Raw genomic sequence first — 22,848 nt, forward strand, 5'->3', positions numbered from 1 at the left:
AAAGAATTTTTAAAATCGGTCCAGTAGTTTACGAGCCTATTCATTACAATCAAACAAAGTTTTCCTCTTTTTAATATTAGTGTAGATAAGATAATAATGGTATAATAATAAAAATAAAGAATTTGGAACTTAATTTTGTAGTACTGTATGTCCAATTTTAATCATCGTGTGATTTATTTATTTATGCATGCAAAGGTATATTGGAGCCTACGATATCAAAGTGCCAAAAACCTACGATGATTTCCATTCTTAAATAATGTGTTCTCATTTGAAACGAACATCAAGATGTTGTGTGTTACTAAAAATATAAATATTATAGTTAATGGGGTGAACCGGCAATGAAACATTGTGTATAATTAATTTTATTTATTATCTAATTCCTATTCTCGGGCATAGTACAGTTGTAAGAATAAATTGTTTTATACGTTTTATCTGAAATTAGATTATTGCCAACACTGTATAATTTCAGTAAGTTATCAATTTGCGCAACATTGCACTCATTGTCACACAACATTCGCTCTACACAAATGTTCTCTTTAATTCATTTATATTGAATATTTATTACCTATGCATTCTGCCAGGAAAGCCTTATATTACAAAACGAACTTCGATTGTGTGAAATAACGCTAGCGAAAGCAAAACCAACTTAGTGCAACGTCAATGTTAAAAAAATTTATTTCACACAAATGAAGCGCGTACATTTTTTTTTGTTCTTTTTGCATATTTATTTATTTACCTAACTTACATACTTAATACTTAGATCAAAGAAACGTGTGGCGACCGATGTGATTGGTGGGAAATTCTTAGTATGCAGGACACACGCTCACAATCAATCGAAGTGCAGTTTGGAAATGTAACACATTGTAACTCATCGTCTTTTATTTAAAATGGCACTGACAGAAGAAACGGACGCCGTCCGAGCTCCAAGTGATCCATCGCTACGTTCTGCCAGTTAGCTCCAACAATATACGATCCGGTGTGGGCCGCCCAATGCACGTGCGCCGAACCCACACCGCTTTAGATTTAACCTCTTATCCTCTTTAATATTTTTTATTATATTTCCATATAAAAATGCTATACATTATTATAATAAGTTGTTCACTTCGCATTTCGTTTCGCCAGAGTACAGGGGAGGGGAATATTTTCGAGCTTATCTCCACTAACGACCTACGCAATGCCTTCATCCATAGGTATTTACATAATTACCTAAAATAATAATCGAATGAATATTATAATAATAAACGAAACTATTAAAGCTCCACGCTTGTGAAACATTTATTCCATGTTATACAGGTACTGTGGCACAACAGGAGGGAATTTTGAACAAACTCAATTTCAAAAAAATGCAATCGGATCTCATGACAGAATGAGGCGATACGCCAATAATAACCTTCATTATATTATAATATTTTTAATACTTTGACTAAGTCACGCGAATATATTAAATATACGGCGCAATCAGCCATTCTGTCACGAAAATAAATGCTTATTGTTATTTTTATTACAGAGACGAATGTACCCGTCATTTTATTGTGCTCGAGCGAAGCATACGATACTAACACAAAAATAATATCAAACTGAAAAATACATATCAATATTTCTGTTAATTAATGTAAATTTATAATAACCGATAGAAAACGGAACATTGCGAACGCGAACTAAACATTTAGATGAGAAAATGCCACCTGTCTAATTTCATTGTATGGTGGTATGTCCATTCCGAGTTGGTAGAAAATAAAACGACTTTTTAGCAAATGTACGCTTTTTAATGAGGTCTAAATTGTCTTTGATACATAAGTAATACATATACAGTGTTCGCGCCGTCCGTCCTTGTGAAAATGAACATACCAGCATAATGTCGCGCGGAAGGCAAGTTTTAGCAACGCACTGCTGACATTTGAATTTGGAGTCCCGCCGCCATTTTGGATTTCCTTTTTTTTTCAATGCAAGCAATAGAATGCTAAGGCCCACGGATGCACACGCGTGACTGAAAGATTTATCTTTTGCAAATAATTATCATTTTATTGCTCGCATTAAACACGTTACAAGCAAGCCACCATCTTTCATTTAAAATTACGAACACGCACTATAGAATAACATTTTTTCTTTTATATTACAACAGATCGTTTATAACGTAAAATGTGAGAATTAAATTTGACAACTACTTAGGTCCAAAGAGTACGCGTGTGTTCTAAGTAGATATACCTAAATAAATAAGTTTTATACAATACATAATGATAATAATAAAAATTAAAAAAAATAATAATTGTTCATCAAGTAAACGCTATAAACCGCCGCATACTTAGTTATACATTTTCCAAACGCCACATTATCGAGGCCAACTCTTCCTTGAAGTTCAGTCTCCGGCAATCAATATGTAATACATATGTATATTGTATACACAAGTCCTATTAAACAGACGCACATTCACTTTATAATAACGTATAGAACACACGCATAGCCTTTAGTGTGAAAGATCCGTCGACGACATATTAATCCAACCGTTTTACGTCATGTAAAGTATAAAAAATCTCTCAAATGGACGCACGTTTCAATTTATTATATTTGAAATCGTCGACACTACAGTTTATATTGAACAAAATCGCTCTAAAGAGTGGTCAGGGGCCGTATTATGACCTCTTATTTCCAGTCAGTTTACGCCGTGAATTGAACTAGGTCATAATACGGCCCCTGTACTAAATGGGACTATTTCGTAGACTACCCTCATAAGCGATCACACAAGCGATATACAGATTGGTTATTTCATGGTATCGACACATTTATTTAGGTAAGAATTATTTAATATAGAAGATAACGCGTCAACCACTACGTAACCTTAACAATATTCGATACTTGTATTGCATTTTTAGAACGTATCTAGCAGTTATGTGAGTTACATAAATATAAAAAATAATTTAAAGATAATAAAACTTCTGAATATTTTTATACAAATAGCAATCGTAAATTGTAATACATTATTGTTCAGCCAAAATTATATTGATGATCATATAAGCTTTGGCTAATAGTTCACATTTTAAAAAGATCCTAAGTAAATGGAAACAAAACTTGTATATTAGCAATATACAAACTAGAATTTATATAATAATATTTTATATTATTTCGAGTTCATTTACATGCTAAAAAACAATTTTTTTGTTAAATTATACAAATAAAATTAACAATTAAAAAGTTATTTATGATATTATATAATATTTAATACTTCTCACGGCCGCTAGAGGCGCTGCAAGTTCATGCCACAGATAACAAGTGCATAAAATTTAAATTCACATAACCGCTAAACACAAATACAAACAGCGCTGCGTCGCAGCTGTACTCCGTTGTTTAAAATCAATAGAGTTACAAGACTTGTGGGGGTTGATACGGTTACGTTTGCAAGGGGTCGACACAGTTTTCCAAGTGGACACGCTTGTTAGGGATCTAGGGGGTTGACGCACTTGCGGTTGGTTTAGAGGTTGACACGTTGCTAGGTTGATGGGGGTCGACGGGGTTGCACAAGTCGACAAAGTTCTAGGGTCGATACGCTTGTTTAGGTGACATGGAGTCAACACGCTTGCTATATGTCCAAGTATCGACATGGGTTGCCGGTCAGATATAGACACGGTTACTATGTGTCCGGGGGTCGACACGCTAGCTGCATGTCCGTGTCTCGACGTAGTTATCCAATTGAACACGCTTGCAGTTGGGCTAGGGGTCGACACGGTTGCTATATGTCCGTGTCTCGACGTAGTTATCCAATTGAACACACTTGCAGTTGGTTTAGGGGTCGACACGGTTGCTATACGTTCGAGTCTCGACGCGGTTGCCATGTGTCGGTGGTTGACGGGGTTGACGGGGTTGCGGGGGTTGCGGGTGTCAGTGGGCGGCGCGTGGCGGGCGCGAGTGCAGGAAGATGAAGATGAACCGCCGCGGGCGCGAGCGGGCGCGGGGCCGCAGCCGCGACACGCGCCGCCCGCCCGCCACTGCTGCCGCGTGGACGTCGCCACTGGAAACAGGATGTCGTAATGTTATTTTCCCATTATATAAAGACATATCTACATTAAAAAAAAAAAATTCCCTTGTCACGGACTAACGCGTGAAACGATTTCATTAATTATTTTTCTTGTTGTTGTTGTGAGAAGATTTTTTGAAATAATTACAGAAAATAAGGGTTAGAATTAAAAAAATAAAAGAAAACTTTACAGCTATTTAAATTTCACGCGTTTGACAGTTCGAGATAATAAAACATAAAAAGAAACAAACAAATTTTGATAATTCTTGGATATTTTGCTTAATAAAAAATCCATTAAAAACGTTATAAATTCAAAATTGTCTGTATTCACAGAATGTCGTTTAAATATAGGTGCATATTTTCTTATCAATTACTTAAATGAAAAAAAGTGTCTTCTTCTGGATCATTAGAACTATTATGCAGAACCGAGGATTATTAAAAACAAAAATATAATCAAATACTATTAATACACACCTAGGGGCAGCCTACATGAAGTAATCCGGCGTCCGCCTCGTCACATGAGGCTCGCCGCGTCTCGGAGCCGGGTCGAATTGAAGGCTAGAAACACAAACCATATTAATATACACCCTTATTTATTTCCAAATTAAATGACAACTAGTGTTTGGTCATAAAACTTAAGTATCCACAGATTTGACGGTTGTTACCGTTCAATATATTTGATATAAATCAAATATATTAGTCATCACTTTGCGCTTCTAATCATTCCAGAATCGATGATAATTCGACATTAATATTATTAATTTTTTATGATTAAACTGCGAAGGAAATTAGCAATCGGTTTCGACGTAAAAACAGTTCAGCTATTAGTACATAACTAGTCACTAGATAGTATAAAATAAAGTTGCTGTCGCTGTCTTTCCTTGCTTATCTTTAAAACTACGCAACGGATTTTAATGAGGGTTTTTTTTTATAGATATTGGTTACTGAGGAATGTTTATGTAGATAACTTGTTAAGTTTCATACAAAGCGGGCAAAGCCACGCGCGGTAATTTAGTATATCATTATATAATATTTACAGTAGCATTAAAGTCCCACGATAATACAGCATATTTTATAAAACCCATTATTCATCATATAACAGAATACAGATAAACATGGCTTGTGACGTCACACCGCACTTACTAATTGCACGCGCCTCACTAAGGTCGGAAAGGTGACTTATTTTGGAAATCTAGCCTTTGATAACAATGTTTGACTCAGTGTTTATATACTTATAGCGAAGACATAACAATGCCAGTCATACCTTTGTTTACATAGAACGAAATCTTTCCAAGTGTGATTATTGTTTAAGAATTAATGAGTCCTACAAATAAGTTAAAATGTTTATATAAAAATTCGTATCCGTTTTGATACACTTTTTTAAATTTTTTACCTTTCTATATCTTCAAGACACATAATCACAATACACAAGCCACGTGTAACTATAACTCAAATGCAAATCGACTAATTAGTAGGACAGATTAGAATACTTACAACGAGTACTTAAGCGCATCATCCAATTCCATAATAGCGGCTTGGTTACCACATCTGTAAACAAACAAATAACTATTACATAATCTTATAACAATAAACATGTAATTATTTAATCACGCCATGAAATAGTACTTCATTGTGTAATAATATTCAATAAATACTTAATGAACCATAATTAACTTAACCTTTTTATTTATATCACTAAGATTATTATATCATTTAGATTTTCTGTTATGTCACTACGTTCAACCAATAAGAAATAAATTGGAGAAACACACAGTGTTATGAAGGAAGTGACTTTTTTACCCGTTTTATTCTAGAACAAATTCAGAAGACTGTTTGTTCCATATCATAGAGCTTCTAAATTAAAATTAAGTTCATTAAATAATTTTTCACATTGAAGTAAACTCCAAATACATAAATAAAAGAGTGTGTGTACTTATGTACACGCGTTAGAAGTTATACTTCTTTGGCGTATGGAAAAAATACTAGAATATACAACTTGAACATAGTTATCAATTTTCATACCACCTAGAACTAACTTCATGCTGTTAAATTTAGGTGTAGGTGTGCGCGCGCATCGTAAAAATTCACTCTCATCATTTTTCTTAAAGAAGTATAACTTCAAAAAAGATGTTTATATCAAAAACCAAAAACCACGTTACCTGTAGCAATAGTTGGGCGCGGAGAATATGGTGACGACGTTGCGGTCGTGGCACCAGTTGTAGCCTTCCATCACGAGCTGGTGGGCGCGCGACACGAGCGTCAGCCCGTTGCTGTGGTTGAACGTCTCCGAGATGTCCTGCCCGAACGTGTAGCCGGCGCCGCGCGGCGATATTCCCCATCCGCCTCTGTGTGGACGCAACATTATGTCAAATTTTGGCTGTATGGGGAAAAGCCTTTGCTTTGTGTGTTCGAAATTTGAATTATTTTTCTGGTGTTGGCAGGGATCATCGCTGTTTTTGGTTTTGTTTAAAAAATACCTTTAATTATATTGTAAATGTAGTTTCAATCTTCGTAAATATGGGTTAGAACTTGCCTAAAATTAATTATGTATATCTAAATTCTAGGCCAAGAGGATCACAGTCCTATTGATGTGGACAATATAATATCACTTCTTGTGTCTTTTGTTCACAAGAGCACTTGAGTAAAGTTTCAAATATATTATTGATGGTATAATGCGCAATTGTAAGAAAACCACTATAAAATATTTAATTATATGCAATTTCCTTGTGGGACAAGGTCAAATGTTACATAATAACCACAATATTATTCAAAATAGCAATAATGTACCACATACCACTTATAAACAATTTATCATCGAATTCTTAAAAAAAAGTGCATATTATGTTGTGTAGGTTTAGAATGAAAAACCCCAAACATAAAAGTGACCAAGAATGTTTTGTCCGGATCATGTACATACTACGTACTTGACTAAACAAATAGCGAAATCATGAATTAATATTTATAATACATACATTAGCATAGGAAACATGGCTTATATTTATTTATCTACATCAAAAGTATTAACATCTGATGAAGATTCTGATAAATAAATAAATAAATAAAGATTCTGACTATATAGAAAATATTGCGAAAAAAACGAATGCTTTTCTTTTATTGAGATAAGATATTATTTTTATTATGTACTTTCAACATTTACTTTCACAAGTGCTGCTTATGTAGAAAACTCATAATAATAAATTTAATCTGATTTGATTGCATGTTTGTAAGTCTTGTAAAGATTAGTCTCCTCAACTAGCAAATCGATTTTCCTTACACTTTTTCAACGGGTAAAATGTATACGCGCTTTTCGATAAAACCGCGAAGCAAAACTAGTACATTAAAAATTAATATAATAAAAGACATTCATATCTTTTCAATAAAATCATTCACACGATATTATTAACATCACAATAGTTCACATAAATAAAATCGATAGTGGACAGCTATTTCCGTCGATATCTAGATGTGTGCCAGATTTAGACGGTGCAATATAGCCGTAATGTAGTGCAGTTTTATCTGATTTCTATTTATTGGATCAAACGATTGAAATATTGTAATAAACAATAGTAGCTGTTGGGATTGACGTCGTTTGTGATAAGTAGGGTTGCGCAATTTTGAGCACTTAAATACTTTTATGATTAAAAATTGCATGTCAATGCTTTATGATAAAATAAATATTTATTTATAACTCTTCACCTTGTGAATTATAGGACAGCTTTGCTAGTGAGAGTGTAATACACTCAAAATATTTTCGTACACATAAAAGTGGTATTTAGTTTTCTTTTTACATTAAGGTGTGTACAGAACACGACATTGAAATTAGCATGTGTATACTAATGAGTGATAATTGCTTTAGTTTTGTAAAAATTAGCATGTGTTGCATCATATGCAATATGCATATCTCAAGTTATCTTTCATCTGTATTTACTCATTTTTACCAGTCACTAATCACTTTACTTTAGAGTCTACATACTTTGATGTTATTTACTCTTGCAATCAATCATAAATTAAGCTCCATTGCATTGAAAGCATTAGTGCTGATTTACACAGGGTCAGTAGACAAGTCAGTCGCGGCGCCGAAAGTCGGCGCCGCGACTGACTTTAACTGTTTACTTAGACTTCAAGCCTCTGTACTGACTTCAAATCTGTTTACACAGGGTTTTTTTTCGGGTCAGCACTGATTTGCCTCGAATTTGTAGTCAGTTACTGACCCTGTGTAAATCAGCACTTACACAAGTTTAAATGTATCTGAAATTCGTTTATTTCATCCATCTTACTTTATATCCCAGAAACATTGTTACCAGGATTAGGATAAACACCATAATTATCATAAGACTCATATTCAGTAGAATCCTTTTATTATGACTCCGGTTATATTGACCAAGATTGTTTTTATATAAAATTCTTTACAAAAATACGGATAAAATGACTTCGTTTATGACATGTCGTTTATTGTGAACAATTTTTAAAATTGTCCGGTTACAATGACCGAAATGATTTCTAACACTTTCGACAGTGTTGTTTGTAAACCTCTAAATAATAAGTTATTTTTGTTAATTTGTGTTCTTATCGTGTTTGTGTGTGTATTCCTCCTCCTTAACATTTCCTCACCTATCATCGGGGTCACTCCAGAGCAGGTCGCACATGGGCCCCTCGTGCGGCACCTCCTGCACGCGGTCCAGCGCCCTGATGTGGTCGAGCGTGTCGATCGACGGACTGAGCCCGCCGTGCAGGCAGAAGATCTGACCGTCAACCAATGCGGTTAGCGGCAGGAAGTCGAACAGATCCGTAAAGTGCCTCCATACGGACGCGTTGCCGTATTTGCGGAGGCACTCGTCGTAGAAGCCGTACACTTGCGTGATCTGACGCGACTCGTGGTTGCCGCGGAGGATCGTTATTCTCTCGCGGTATCTGACCTGCAAAGTTTAGTGAATGATGTGAAGTCGGTACGGTTTACTATGCAATATAAATAACATAAACACATAAATGAAGGGCATGGGATGTGCCTTACCGCTAAGGTAGCGATAGGTAGCGGTAGACAACCTGGTGGTCAAGCAGAATCAGTGTCCTATAGATAGAATACTGGGATATAATATAGATATTTTGTTTCGTTTTGTAGTACCTACTTATTGTTGATGTTTTATTTAGGTAGTTGAAGACGTAGTCGACAATAAAAAAAATGGCAGTTAAATCATGAAGTAATTCACAGTGTGTTTGTACTTCAAGTATTGAACGTTTATGGAACATACTACTTTTGTTGTTAATTGTTATTTAATTATATCAACAAATTACTGTGTGCAAATCATATAAGATATTTGCAAAGATCTTTGAAATAATAATTGTTTTACATGTTCATAAATGTAAACAAATAACATTATTTATACAACGCTTTCAATCTTACCGATTTTTTGCAAATACAAATGTACTTGTTTTAACATTCAGAAGCTATTAATAAAATCCCACGATTTTACACGCTTTATGCACGTGAAGCTATCATTCAAACTATACTACGTTTAGTGGGGTGATACCAATGTGTTATGTGCCAATATTTGATTACGCGTATGCAATGACACATATACCGAGAACAAGAAAGGAAGTTCCGACGAACGTAAACCAATTAAATTCTGATAACTATCAGTGAAATATTTTATTCTTTCATATATTTAATCGCAGTCACGGCTGAGCTAAACGACCTTGACTAAGTAGTTCATATGATAATTAAATGAGAATACTTGTAAAATACAAATATTTTATATGTATTGTGTGGTTTTACTTTAAAACGAGTGCGTTCATATATCTAGTTATTTATAAAGGTTTTATAAACATCTTGCGTTTACAAGTTACACTTAAAGAATATTCGTATAATTATACATTTTAATAGCACGGATTCTGAACGATTTATTTCGATCGATTATATATTAATTATTTCATTCATTTGTATTCATCGTTGTGATTTTGAGGTCAAACGTCTGCAGTTATGACCTACTTATGTGCAGCGTTATTTGCTTATATTGATTTGTACCAAGTTAGAATATCGCTTACATCTATCGTGTATATTGTGACTGTTCCGTATTGAGATAACTTTTTGTTTGATATAAATGTAGTTTTAACACTTTTAGTGTTTTCAAGACTTCCTCATAGATTGTCATGATAAGGCTACTACCGCTTGGACGCTTGACACAATGTAAAGTTACTAATTACTAGAGCGAACAATTTGTAAAATTTGTGTCGTTTGTAATCAGTTTGTGGTGAGCCTTGTTAGTTGAAAACATTCACTAATAAGCTGTATCTATACAGAAGATACGCAGCGCAAACGTAAACATGCAAAAAATGTGTAACATTCAAAAACCACACTATGATGTCATAGAATTTTATACAGTGATAATTAGAATTTTCCGCCCAGTGGATTCAAAGAGCATTTACAACTTCAACTCAAATAGAGAAAATACAATAAATGTAAATAGATGAAAAAAGCGTTCACGTAAAGAATAAGAAGTATCGCCATAATATTTCAAGGGCTTATTATGCTGAAGGCTACAATTGAATAACACCTGAATTTGATTAAAAATATATACAAACAGAACGCCTGGATGCCCATATAATGTGATGTGTGTGTGACTATATACAGTATAGCTATTCCATCACCTCTTATCACATCCAAACTAACCCTTAATTATTTACTTTGTTACTATCAACGGATAGACATCACTTCCGAAACAAAGTCATAGGCTATTGCAAGCCACGCCCGCTCACAACAAAAGTATTGTCAACTAGCTTCCGCCCGCGACTCCGTCCGCGCGGATGTCGCTCTTCGCGTGGATGGTTTATTTATCCATCTTGAGTAACTCTGACAATGACATCTTATAAATATCTATTGGACCCAAATACGGCTAGGCCTACAATAATACGCAACGTGTGTTCGCGGTTCTACAGAACAACGTCTATGGATAACTGAAAAATTAAGATTAATTTTTAAAATAAAAAGTATCCTATTTTACGCCCTGGATAATAAGGTATAATTATACCAAGTTTAATCGAAATCGAACCGGTAGTTTTCACGTGATGTCTTCACATGTGATCCAGTAACACCCCCTGCTATTTATTTTTTCAATATTTTCAATGTACAGAATTGACCCTTCTACAGATTTATTATATGTATAGATAATACATTTGATTCGCACTTTATCTCGGGACGGACATTGAACTTGGGACACAGGTCATGTAGTCGTGACAGACAGCTATAACACTGTATTGTTAGTGGAATCATAGTACAGAGAAGCAGTGTGACGACATTATTAAATGTCTATAACAGTGTAAACTTTGTATCGAGTATTTTCCAACACTCTTGGCTGCCTAGTGCAACAACGAAGTTTGTAACCTAAACATTATTTAAATATTTTCAGGGACGATAGTGACAACGAAAATGACATCAGCAAAAACGTTCTAACCCATAAATTCAATGAAAAAAGTGCATTTTACGAAGAACAAATTTTAGCGCTCACAAGTTGACATGGTTTATAGTTTTCCGTAGAATATATCGTCGCGTGACCACGTCGGTGAAGGCTAAATGTCAATCAAGAATGCTGGAAAAGTGTGGCAACGCCATTTTGGGGAAAAGTATTTATTATTATTGTTCCATTTACTTACGAATTACTTTGAATCTTATTATTTTCTACTTTAATAGTAATAGCAGTATGCATAATGCATATGCTGTTACAAATCGCTACCACAGAAAAATTATCTTTAAAATACGAAAAAAACAACAACTTTTATTAATTATATCAATATCTCATTAATTTAAGGCGGAGAAAAACAAGTCATTAAAATATCTCGCACAATCGGAGAATCCCTTGTTATTGTTTGATACATTAAACATTAAAAATAGATATGAGCAACGGTGTATTTGATGAAAGCAAACTGACTGATAATATGCTAATGATAAGCGATATTAACGTCCAAATCTTATCATCACGTCCTCTCACCTAGAAAGCGCTCACACTTCGGTCAATGATTTGTAAGCTAGGATTTCTCTCGATTTATTAGTGCGTGTCTTCTGTTACAATGTGGGTACAGTAATTCGATATAATTTACCTCTCGTTCATTAATGCACCCTTTGTATACGGCTATTATTAAGTAGCAAATCCATACTAATATTATAAATGCGAAAGTAACTCTGTCTGTCTGTCTGTCTGTTACTCAATCACGACTAAACTACTGAACCAATTTGCATGAAATTTGGTATGGAGATATTTTGATACCCGAGAAAGGACATAGGCTACCTTTTATTGCGAAATATGTACCACGGGCGAAGCCGGGGCGGACCACTAGTAATCTATAATTATTCATGAGTGAAATAGTTGAACTATATATCGAGAATTGAATTTTTTACAATATGCATGTTTATGAATTAGCCTTTTATGGATTTAATGGTTTGGAAGAACATTGATGAGAATTCGAATTCGAATCAATCTTATATAGCGTCTGGTACAATATTTTCTTTACATTGACAACATACATTTCGATTAGTCGCAAAACGAGTATAATTATGTACAACTACCCGCAACCAAAACACTTTTACATAAGCCCAACAAAGTACGCACGGCTAGCCATCAATAAGGTTATTATAAACAAATCTGGTACAGATATAGGAAACAGAATTAAAACAATAGATGCAATCATGTTACCGACAGAATGTGTTCGACGAATATTACAAACAGATGACGTAGTTATACAACTTATAAAGGATGCCTTCACAATGAATCCATACGAAAATGAGTCAAGTGAATTGTTATCACATGGAGCGTATCACCAATGACAATGTTTATATTATAATCCTATACTGTATGACCAATTAAGATACATATATTTATTATTTGTAAGACGATTGCCAACTAGCTTGCTGTTGCTTTGAGAAATATACTCAAATTCTACGTATTAGATAATACCTATGCCTATGATATATCGTGGCTATATGAAGAAGCTGTATTAGCTCAATTTATATAAATATTCAATAACTTATTCGATTCAATAATCGTATTAATAGAAAAAATGTAGAACAGAAAACAAACTAATTAATGAATTCAAAAAAATATTTTATTTTCACTAGGTATAGTTGTTGAAATTTGAAACAAAAGTACTACATGTTTTAGGAAAATACACAGCTTTAACTTTCACGACCGCATAAATTCATCGTTAGTAAAAATATTGAAGCTCCTGAAAATTGTGCAGCAACTGAACTCAAGTATAATTGCATTTTGAGATGAAAAACTGAGTATTTTCGTTTATTATTATAAAAGAACTTCGGTGTGCATTGAAATACTGCATAGTTTTTATCGCATTAAAACACTCAGTAACAAAAAAGGATTGAAACTTTACACAATGGAGGAATAAGTTTTAAATTTATAATAGTCTCAGGTCTAAAAATTCAATATGTTCCTTGAAAAACGGCATTTACTTATGCATCGAGTCTAGCAGCTGAGGTTGTGCACACGATCTACATATTTCAATACCTTTAAGAATTTATCACGTAAACTTTGGTCAAATTGTTCTTTTAGAACTGTATAGAAACTCCAGCTGTACGTGACAAACCATATTACATTATTTCCGAATTAAAATTGCCACCGTCAATTGTTTGTCCCAAACGCCAATCAAGAACTTGTCTCGTCTATACCTACTCTATTTAGAGCGGGCGCGCACGAGCAACTTAGTTGCCCGGCAACTATTTTGTCTCTGTCGCTGTCTCCTCGCAAAGTTTTGAACGATGCGCACACGAAAGCGACAGCAACGCAACTTTTTCTTTAAAATTTTCTGCATTTATCAACATGGATTTCGAAGAGACGGTTGTGGTCTGTGCTCTTGTCCTTAGAAACCGAAGACGGTTTTAACGAAGTTATTTTTATTTAATACTTTTTAGTGTATTTTTCAACACGAATCAAACGAGCCCAAACTCGATAAAGTTGAGTCAATATATTACTAAGTTCCTATGGCCACCTTCCGATTCCATCATCAAATCAGCTCTATGTCATGATAATGTTTCATCGCTATCCAATTTACATACGTATACAAAATTTCAGTTCAATCGGTTACCTGGAAATGAATCAAAGTTACTTGCTACATTTCAATTAAGTCATCGAGATCAGACAAAAATGCTCACAAAATAAAAACTACTGGGCTTATCCGAATAAATTTTATGGGACCAATCCCACACCATTCTGCATCAAACAAAAAAAGAGTCACGTAAATCGGTTCAGAAACCTCGGAGTAATCGATGTACATACATAAAAAAAATATACCGGCCGAATTGATAACCTCCTCCTTTTTTTTGAAGTCGGTTAAAACTACTGTGTACGAGAATAAATACGTTGACATAAATACGTATTATCGCTACGCCGGTTACGCGGCAACTGGCCGGCGGCCGTCGACAGGCAACATTTTTGTCGCCGTGCGCGCACTTGCATTGAAACCAATAGATAGGGCGACAGTTGCGTCGCGGGCTTGTCTCCGAACCCGCGGACAAAAAAGTCTCCCGGGAGTTGCGTCGCTACGTACGCGCACTTTCATACTAGCCCATGGCTGGAGAGACAAAATAGTTGCGGAGACAAAGTTGCTCGTGCGCGCTAGCTCTTAGAGCCAGCGCGCACGAGCAACTTTGTCTCCGCAACTATTTTGTCTCCGCAACTATTTTGTCTCTCCCACCCATGGGCTAGTATGAAAGTGCGCGCACGTAGCGACGCAACTCCCCATACAATTGATGGGAGAGACAAAATAGTTGCGGAGACAAAGTTGCTCGTGCGCGCTAGCTCTTACAGTTAACAAGTTTGTTGCTTTTTGTCGCGCGTCACTCCAATTAACATTGTGCATAGATCTCTGTCTTCGAGTGTCTTTTATGTATTTTTTATTAATTACCAATGAATGTCAATAAACCAATGATGGCTTTGATTATACACGAGCTTTAGAAAATGAACATTTCCAAAGTTGAATATCCTGTAAAGTCACTATAATTTCACAAGTAATTTCATCAATCTGGCTATCAATGGACCATTTCCAAACAGAGGACTAAGAGAAAAACTTATGCGAGTAGGCTCTACGTTTCAATCACGTAGGAACAAGGTGTATACGTGCGTGTGTTTGTGCGTATGTGTGTGTGTGTGTGCGTGCGTCTGTGCGTTGTGTGCATCCACGTACCTTAAGTGCAACGAGCAGCGTGACCGTCTCGACGCTGTAGTAGCCGCGGTCGACATAGTCGCCCATGAACAGGTAGTTGGTGTCCGGGGATCGGCCGCCGATGCGGAACAGCTCCATCAGATCGTGGAACTGGCCGTGCACGTCCCCGCAAACGGTGACCGGGCATTGTACCTCTTGGACGTTCGACTCTTTCGTTAGAATCTCTTTTGCCTGAAAAACGGAGGGCCGGTGTATAGACTTGTTGCAACAGCGCAAACTATTGGACATTTGATTGATGATTAGATAGTGGGACTATAATTGATAATTTTTATAAAAATACAATAATGTTTTATGATTCATTTAATACTCATCATAATAATGTGCTAAGTTTCTCTTTAGTGAACTCTTATAACATTCAATAATGTCTTAATGTTATCTTAACAACCTAACTATTTCTATTTATGAAATAATGTATTCATTCCCTTTGTATAATACAAGATAGACTATTTTTCTCAAGCTTTTATTATTCATTTTGCATATATCATAATATCACATACATATGTAACGTGCCTTTTTTATGCCATAAATCTTTATGTTCACTCGCTATTCAAAATTACTTACTTGACTTAAAACATAAATTATTATATCCATATATCATTATTAATTTAGTTAAGAGCGTGACAAATTAAACATGTTAATTAATGCAGCACTATGAAGTCATGAGGTCATTTTGTTCAGGTAAGTTAAAAGTTTTATTATTGATGAAGTCTGCAGATACTTCTTTGCAGATATACAGCTTATTATCTTTGTATAGTATATATTTTAAACAATCATCACTAAAGCAAAGCAAAGCCTTGAACAATAATAAAATATTCAGGGTCTTTCTCGGCGAAAAATATCTGACTTTCATATGCTCATAATAATTGAACTTGCAGTATATTTTGTACGAAGGTCTCATGTTTAAACATTTTCACTAAGAAAAAAGAAGCAGAGGGGTGAAACGAGAAGGTATACGAGAATAATTAACCAGACGGTCGGTTCTGTAATCAAGCATAAAATCTTTTGATTAATATTACACAGCGATTCATTCAAGCCCTCGCGTCACAGTCGAGTTGAATCGAGGCAGACGCATAGGGGGCATCCACGAGCGCAATTGAAATAAATATAATAATAGAAATGTGCATCACTCAATCAATGTCTACTAGTGTATTCTATACACAGAAAGTTACATATAAATATGCATCCGTTCTTTCATATGTGGCAAAAGTAAAAGTCACACTGCTTCAATTTCCTTGAGTAGGATCGTCAGACCCAGGCACATCCTTAAGTCGTTCAATGTAAATGTGGGCGGGGTTATTTATAAAGATTTCCTTTACCGCAGCAGTTCTATCGTAACAAGATGAACGTAATTGATCTAACTTTTACATAACACTATTGAGCTCCGGCGATTGGAGAGCGACGTGTCTTGTCTTTAGATCTTTTTCAGGCTTTTTTTTATCAAAGTGGGGCAACCGTGTACGAGACTTTGAGGATTCGCGAATAGCCCTACATCCAAAGCAGCGAAAACTCACTTGTAAACAGGACCACGTATTGTTGCTAAGTGTACTTTAGCTACGTTTTTAGAGCGCAGCCTCGCAAGCTAGCGAGTAATGCTTCAAAAATGTGGCATACAAATACGGAATGAATTTAAAGGCCTATTCGAGTTCTTTTTGCTGATACTGCGCTTTTCAAGAGGGAGTTTTATTACAGGTTCCTTTGTTTTCTAGTATAAAAAGCGGAGTAACCTGCGACTTCCCATTTCGATATTCCTATATATGTACTATATTATGATACCCGTGAGAAAAAATTAAAATAATTAACTACTTAGAATTTATGTTTACGAATATCAAAAACTGGTCTGAAATGGATATTATAGACTATAGAGTATAGACGAATATATAATTATTATTTACACATTTGAAATAGACCTATTTAAATGAAAAAAGATAGTCTGTGCCATCAGTTGACACATTAATATTTGAACAGAGACTGCAATATCCGCCGTGATAAAAATAATAATTTGATGAAAAACTTCGCAACGTAGTTCTACAATTAGCAAAATTATTATGCCAAAAATTACTGAGCTAAAAGAGCACTGCCAAAATTAATCTAATCGTATTAAGATTTTATATCTAGGTTATCCTAACAATAAATACTAGTTCAGATTATGCAAGTTTACTGACAGGAAATCCAACTTCCTGTTTAATATTGTGTACTTGAGGGAATTTTAATTAGATACTGCAATTAGAGAAAAGGTCATAAATTTAGCACAATATGAATATTGTAAAACAGATGTACAATGGTCTGAGTCTGATAATCCTACATAAATATATTATAGAGAATAGAGTGATGTACCTATGAGATGAACTTAGAAAGAAGCTAGCATTACATTATACCAAAAACGTATAAGTTTAGAGACGAGACGTAAATTAAATATGGCACATCCTACGCGTACACCAAATAAAGAATTTGTTGAAGTTTACAAAAGAAAGTATTATGTCCATATCGAATTCAAACTAAAAGAGAATTTAAAAGTATTTAGGGTTTTTATATCAACGAGGTTATTGGCTTAAAAACATACGCCCTTGGAACGAAGCAGCTGGCAATTCCAGTAGTTTACGAAGTAAAATACGGTTTTTACGGCCATTCTTGGGATGGCTCGAAAATTGAGATGGATTACAAAACGACGAACTACACTGACACAGTACGACGTATTTTTTAGGAAGTATTATTAGATTAATCTCGTAAATATTTATACTTTTGAAGAAACGAAAAAAATAATGTTGATGAAATTCCATATTCCAGGTTCTTTTTAGAAGAGTTTCACAGAGGGCAAATGGTCATTTCAGCTTCATAATATGCGTTATGTAAACTTCTTTCGCATACATAAAACTGTAATACGCATTTTATCGAATGAAGGACTATGTAACATTTACATCACATGAGTTGCACAATGGCTAAGAAGCAGAACCAAAAAATGTATTATATTATTTAACATGGTTAGACATTATATTTTACCAAACATATTGTATACCTTGAATACCTAATAAATAAACATAAATATTTTTGAATTTATATTTTTTGGTTTTTATGGCATTCAAATGCTTTATAAATATAAATTTATAAATAAATCATCTCAATAGATGGCGCGCGGTGTGTCCCTTAAGACACATAAAACTGAAATAATAGATTAAATTCGATTGCTCAGGCGGGTCACGAGTGGCTGAGTTGGTTAGGCATCCGCCCCGGAATGGCGCGAAGGATGCGGGTTCGAGTCCCGCCTCGTGATATTTTTTCTATTCTTTATAAATTTATATTTATAAAGCATTTGAATGCCATAAAAACCAAAAAATATAAATTCAACAAAAGGTCGTGTTCCATCGTTACAATATTGTATTCACTGAAAAGTGCTTCATATTGGTTGAGATGGTTGTTAAATCATCTCAATAGATGGCGCGCGGTGTGTCCCTTAAGACACATAAAACTGAAATAATAGATTAAATTCGATTGCTCAGGCGGGTCACGAGTGGCTGAGTTGGTTAGGCATCCGCCCCGGAATGGCGCGAAGGATGCGGGTTCGAGTCCCGCCTCGTGATCGAATTTTTCTTGATAAATTTATATAAAAATTTTTGCTTAAAAATTACTCTTGACTTTAAGATGTAAAATCTGTATGTGATGTTTGAACAAGCTTAGCTCAGCATCAACTAGACTAATTCTATAGGCTATACAATGAACTCTTCCATGATTGTTTGTACACATTTTATATCTAATTAATATAATAAGAACAATTCTGATAGCTATTTAAATAAACTAAGATTTCACTATAGAAAAACCATTAAAACCTGGAAAAAAGCTATAATAATGTATCTACTAATATTATAAATGCGAAAGTAACTCTGTCTGTCTCTCTGTTACTCAATCACGCCTAAACTACTGAACCAATTTGCATGAAATTTGGTATGGAAATATTTTGATACCCGAGAAAGGACATAGGCTACCTTTTATTGCGAAATATGTACCACAGGCGAAGCCGGGGCGGACCGCTAGTAGGATATAAACTATATTCTATTCATCAAAATGTTTTATCATTACATACGCTCAAAACGCATAAAGCAGAATTAAGATATACGCTAAGATAGTATATAATGAAGGAGATAGATAACCTTTACGCACTCAATGTTATTTCAAGCAAGTCAGGAAATTTTAATTAAAAATGCATACAAAATCAATTTCCTTCAATATGGAAATATACATGGACAATAGTTAATTTATTTCGAAAATGTTAAAATGCTGACAATATTATTCATTATTTCAGTTAGAAGTTGATAAATGTTGTTTATTTGTGATTCAATTTTTGTCAATATATTTTATCAGTGTTATTTGTACATAATTTCAGGTGATTGTAAATAATTCAAGTTTTTATCACTAAAGTAAATAATCAATATATTTTCTTTTTGGAACACTAATTTGTTTATTTACATAGCATTATCAAACATTTATGTGTATCGAGATTTAGCATTAGATGGTAACAACATTCTCATTGGATTCTGATGTGACTAATCAAGCTAAAACCTTATTATTTAAAAGAAACACAGATTTATTGTTGTAACTGTGATTACATCATGATAAGATGTTACTTTATATCTAAAACTATTTATATATCTAACATCTAAAACTATACACAGTCTCCCAATATGCACACCATAAAATGTAAGGCATGAACATGTGATTTAATCTTTCTAAAATATAAAAGAAAAATTACTTTAAAATATTTTTTTGTGTGAATATTGTGCAAAAGGCTGAATTTGTAAAATCGCTTATTTTACTTTGAAATAATATGTACATAGAAATACAGCATAATAAACAATGTATATATGTATATAAGATGTAATGACCATGGCCAAACTGTTTACTAACATTTAGAAATACTGTAGAAGGCCATAAGTTTTTATCGTTATCAAAAGAAATGAATATTTTATAATCATATTATCATTATTTTAAAAATATAAATAACAGAAAATCTATAAATATACTTTTACGAGGGTAACTATTGAAAAAATTAATATTCATTGAATATAAATCAATGAATGAAAGTCATTGAACTATGTATAATGAAATGAGGTAGTGACCTTGAAGTGAGTGCATCCATTTTAATATTTATAAGTGAACAAGTTTGAAAAAACCCATTTAACATTTATATCTTCTACTTTCTTATTATACTGTTCAACAATAAACAAAAATTACTGTTAATATACATTTCTGTAACATTAAAATAACATGAAAACACAAAACAAATAATTTTCAAATTTGTGATTTTGTTGGATAATTTTTATTCTAAAAAGGACAACTTAGAGAAAAAAATATATAAAAATCATGTCATTATTAATAGTTGTAACAAATATAAAAATATTTGATGTGTATTCCATAGCATGAATTATTAGTGTATGTTAACTGTAACTTGCTTGAAGCAAAACATAAATTTTAAAGGATGAAGATCTACCAAATTGTCCATATTAAAACAACTTTTTACACAAATATTTAAAAAAAAAATGTATATTTTACACAGAAAAGAAAGCTTTAAAAGGTTGTTTTACTAAGGCAAACAAGTGTTTTTGTTCTTAATGAGTGTAGATTAAAATAGTTATGATAAAATTCTCATCAAAAGGTGTTTTATGATATCAGAAAAAGTTGGCTAACTTTTGAAAATAGATGAACAAGTGAATTTTTATAGTAAATGGAGTTTTGAATGCAATTTTTTGAGAAAATTCAGCTATAATTATTTTACTATTCTTTATTTAATAATTGGAATCTACATAACAAGGGGTTTCTGTAATAATTGATTTTAATCAGTATTGATCAGATGATTACAGATAACATTTTATTATTAAAAACAAAAGGGAAATGACATAAAAACTCTGTTATTTATGTTTATTTTTTTTATGTTTCTTTAATGTTTTACTGATAAGTATTTTCAAAATATGTATTGTTTTGTGTATGTATATTTGAATGTTCTAGTAGGAAATATGTACCTATGATGTTTATAATTTATATATTGCATGATAAACATGATAATATTATATATATGGTAAGTAATAAGTATTATGCTACATTGAAATACATAATAAGGATGCAAATTATTTTGTTGAAATCTTTGAACATATAAATCAGTAATAACAACAAACAAAAACCAACATGAAACGATCAGGATCAATTAATAAAAACAATTGTTAGGATCATTTCCGTATCTAGTCTAAAAATATCTTGTTCAATTTGGCTAATATCAACTGAAATCTAAATTCAATGTCTGGGTGTGGTATACCGATGAATACGCGAGTTTCTATGAACCGAGTGAGAATACCAATATGAAAATTATTTCCACGGAATTGACTACCCATCATCTTACAATAACGATTAACCACTAGACAACACACATACGCGTTCTCGGATCGAGTCTATGTAAGTACATGAATCATTCAATATAACTACAGGTAAGCCTCTAACCTATCAAACACTGATCTCTATACATTAATCAAAGGTGAATCTTATCGTGAAAACAAAATTTTATTAAAATTACCTTATCGCACAACGTTTTCACTTGATTTTCTGTCAATTGCTTGCATTCGTTTAGCTGTTCTATCCATTGATCCAGTTCCTTTAACGACGCCTTGTCCTCCATATTTTGTGTCTGTGAAATTAACGCCCAAGACGTTAACTTAGTTTTTAGATATTTTTAACTATTTAATGTACACAAAACCATGCGAATTTTATATTTTACACTGTGTCTAGAAATACTGACTTTGGTAGACACTTACAAAATGGCGTAGATACTACTTGCGTGACGTCAATTTGGTTCAAAAAAGAGCGACAATCGCCTCCAAGCGGACCATATTGGTACTAAGTATGACGCTTAGTTCAGCTGCGTTCAAAATATCACGTATAATAAGAATTATTGACCTTTTTAGGCTATAAAAATACCTTTTTTTATTAATGTTTACTCTGTTCGGGGCACTTTATGATTTAATTTCATTAATATTAATATGCTTACTTTATATATTTTCTTGGTAAAGATCCGACGAAACATTAAATAAAGGTTCATGAAACGTACAATCGTGTATTAGATGTACCTAGTAAGTTTAGTCTAGAAATTATAATATAATTAATAAATAACTTAAATAAAGTGCTTACTTTCGATTTAAATAGGGCTGGTGATGCTACTTTTAGTGAAATTACTTGAGATGTATTCATAAGAATCTCCATATTTATTTAATGTGTATTTTATAACTATTTCAGGGTGTAAAAATTCTAACTTTTAATAATTTACAAATTTCAATTGTATGTATTATGTAGTACCTAAGTATGTAGATATAAAAATTAATAAATCGAACTTGATTGATCAGGATTGATCATTAAATTGACACAACACATGATAATAAACAACATTGAAGTTTATTGAATGTTCAAAATAAAATCAAATCTCAAATTGCATATAATGTTATTTTTTCCTCCAATGATTCTCTTCAAAATACATTTAAATTTAGATAAGATCAATTAATTAAGTATTTTAATAGTATTTCATAATACAATTTTATAAGAATGTAATTTTATGTTCAGTATCATTTCTCTTTAATTTTATCTAT

At 33.3% G+C, this 22,848-nt stretch overlaps 1 protein-coding gene across 1 annotated transcript; it reads right to left on the bottom strand.

The window, feature by feature from the left end:
- Positions 1-351: 351 nt before the first annotated feature.
- On the bottom strand, positions 352-22,104 carry LOC123697755 (serine/threonine-protein phosphatase 2A catalytic subunit beta isoform). The gene is made up of 8 exons (XM_045644294.1): positions 22,024-22,104; positions 21,786-21,896; positions 15,194-15,403; positions 8,621-8,925; positions 6,169-6,354; positions 5,504-5,557; positions 4,484-4,567; positions 352-4,003 (listed from the first exon to the last, which is right to left on the bottom strand). The coding sequence occupies exons 2-7, from the start codon at positions 21,885-21,887 to the stop codon at positions 4,495-4,497; spliced, it is 930 nt and encodes a 309-aa protein (XP_045500250.1). The 5' UTR covers positions 21,888-21,896; positions 22,024-22,104; the 3' UTR covers positions 352-4,003; positions 4,484-4,494.
- Positions 22,105-22,848: the final 744 nt, after the last annotated feature.

Source organism: Colias croceus, chromosome 15 (genome assembly GCF_905220415.1).
Source record: "Colias croceus chromosome 15, ilColCroc2.1".
NCBI classification, from domain to species: Eukaryota; Metazoa; Arthropoda; class Insecta; order Lepidoptera; family Pieridae; genus Colias; species Colias croceus.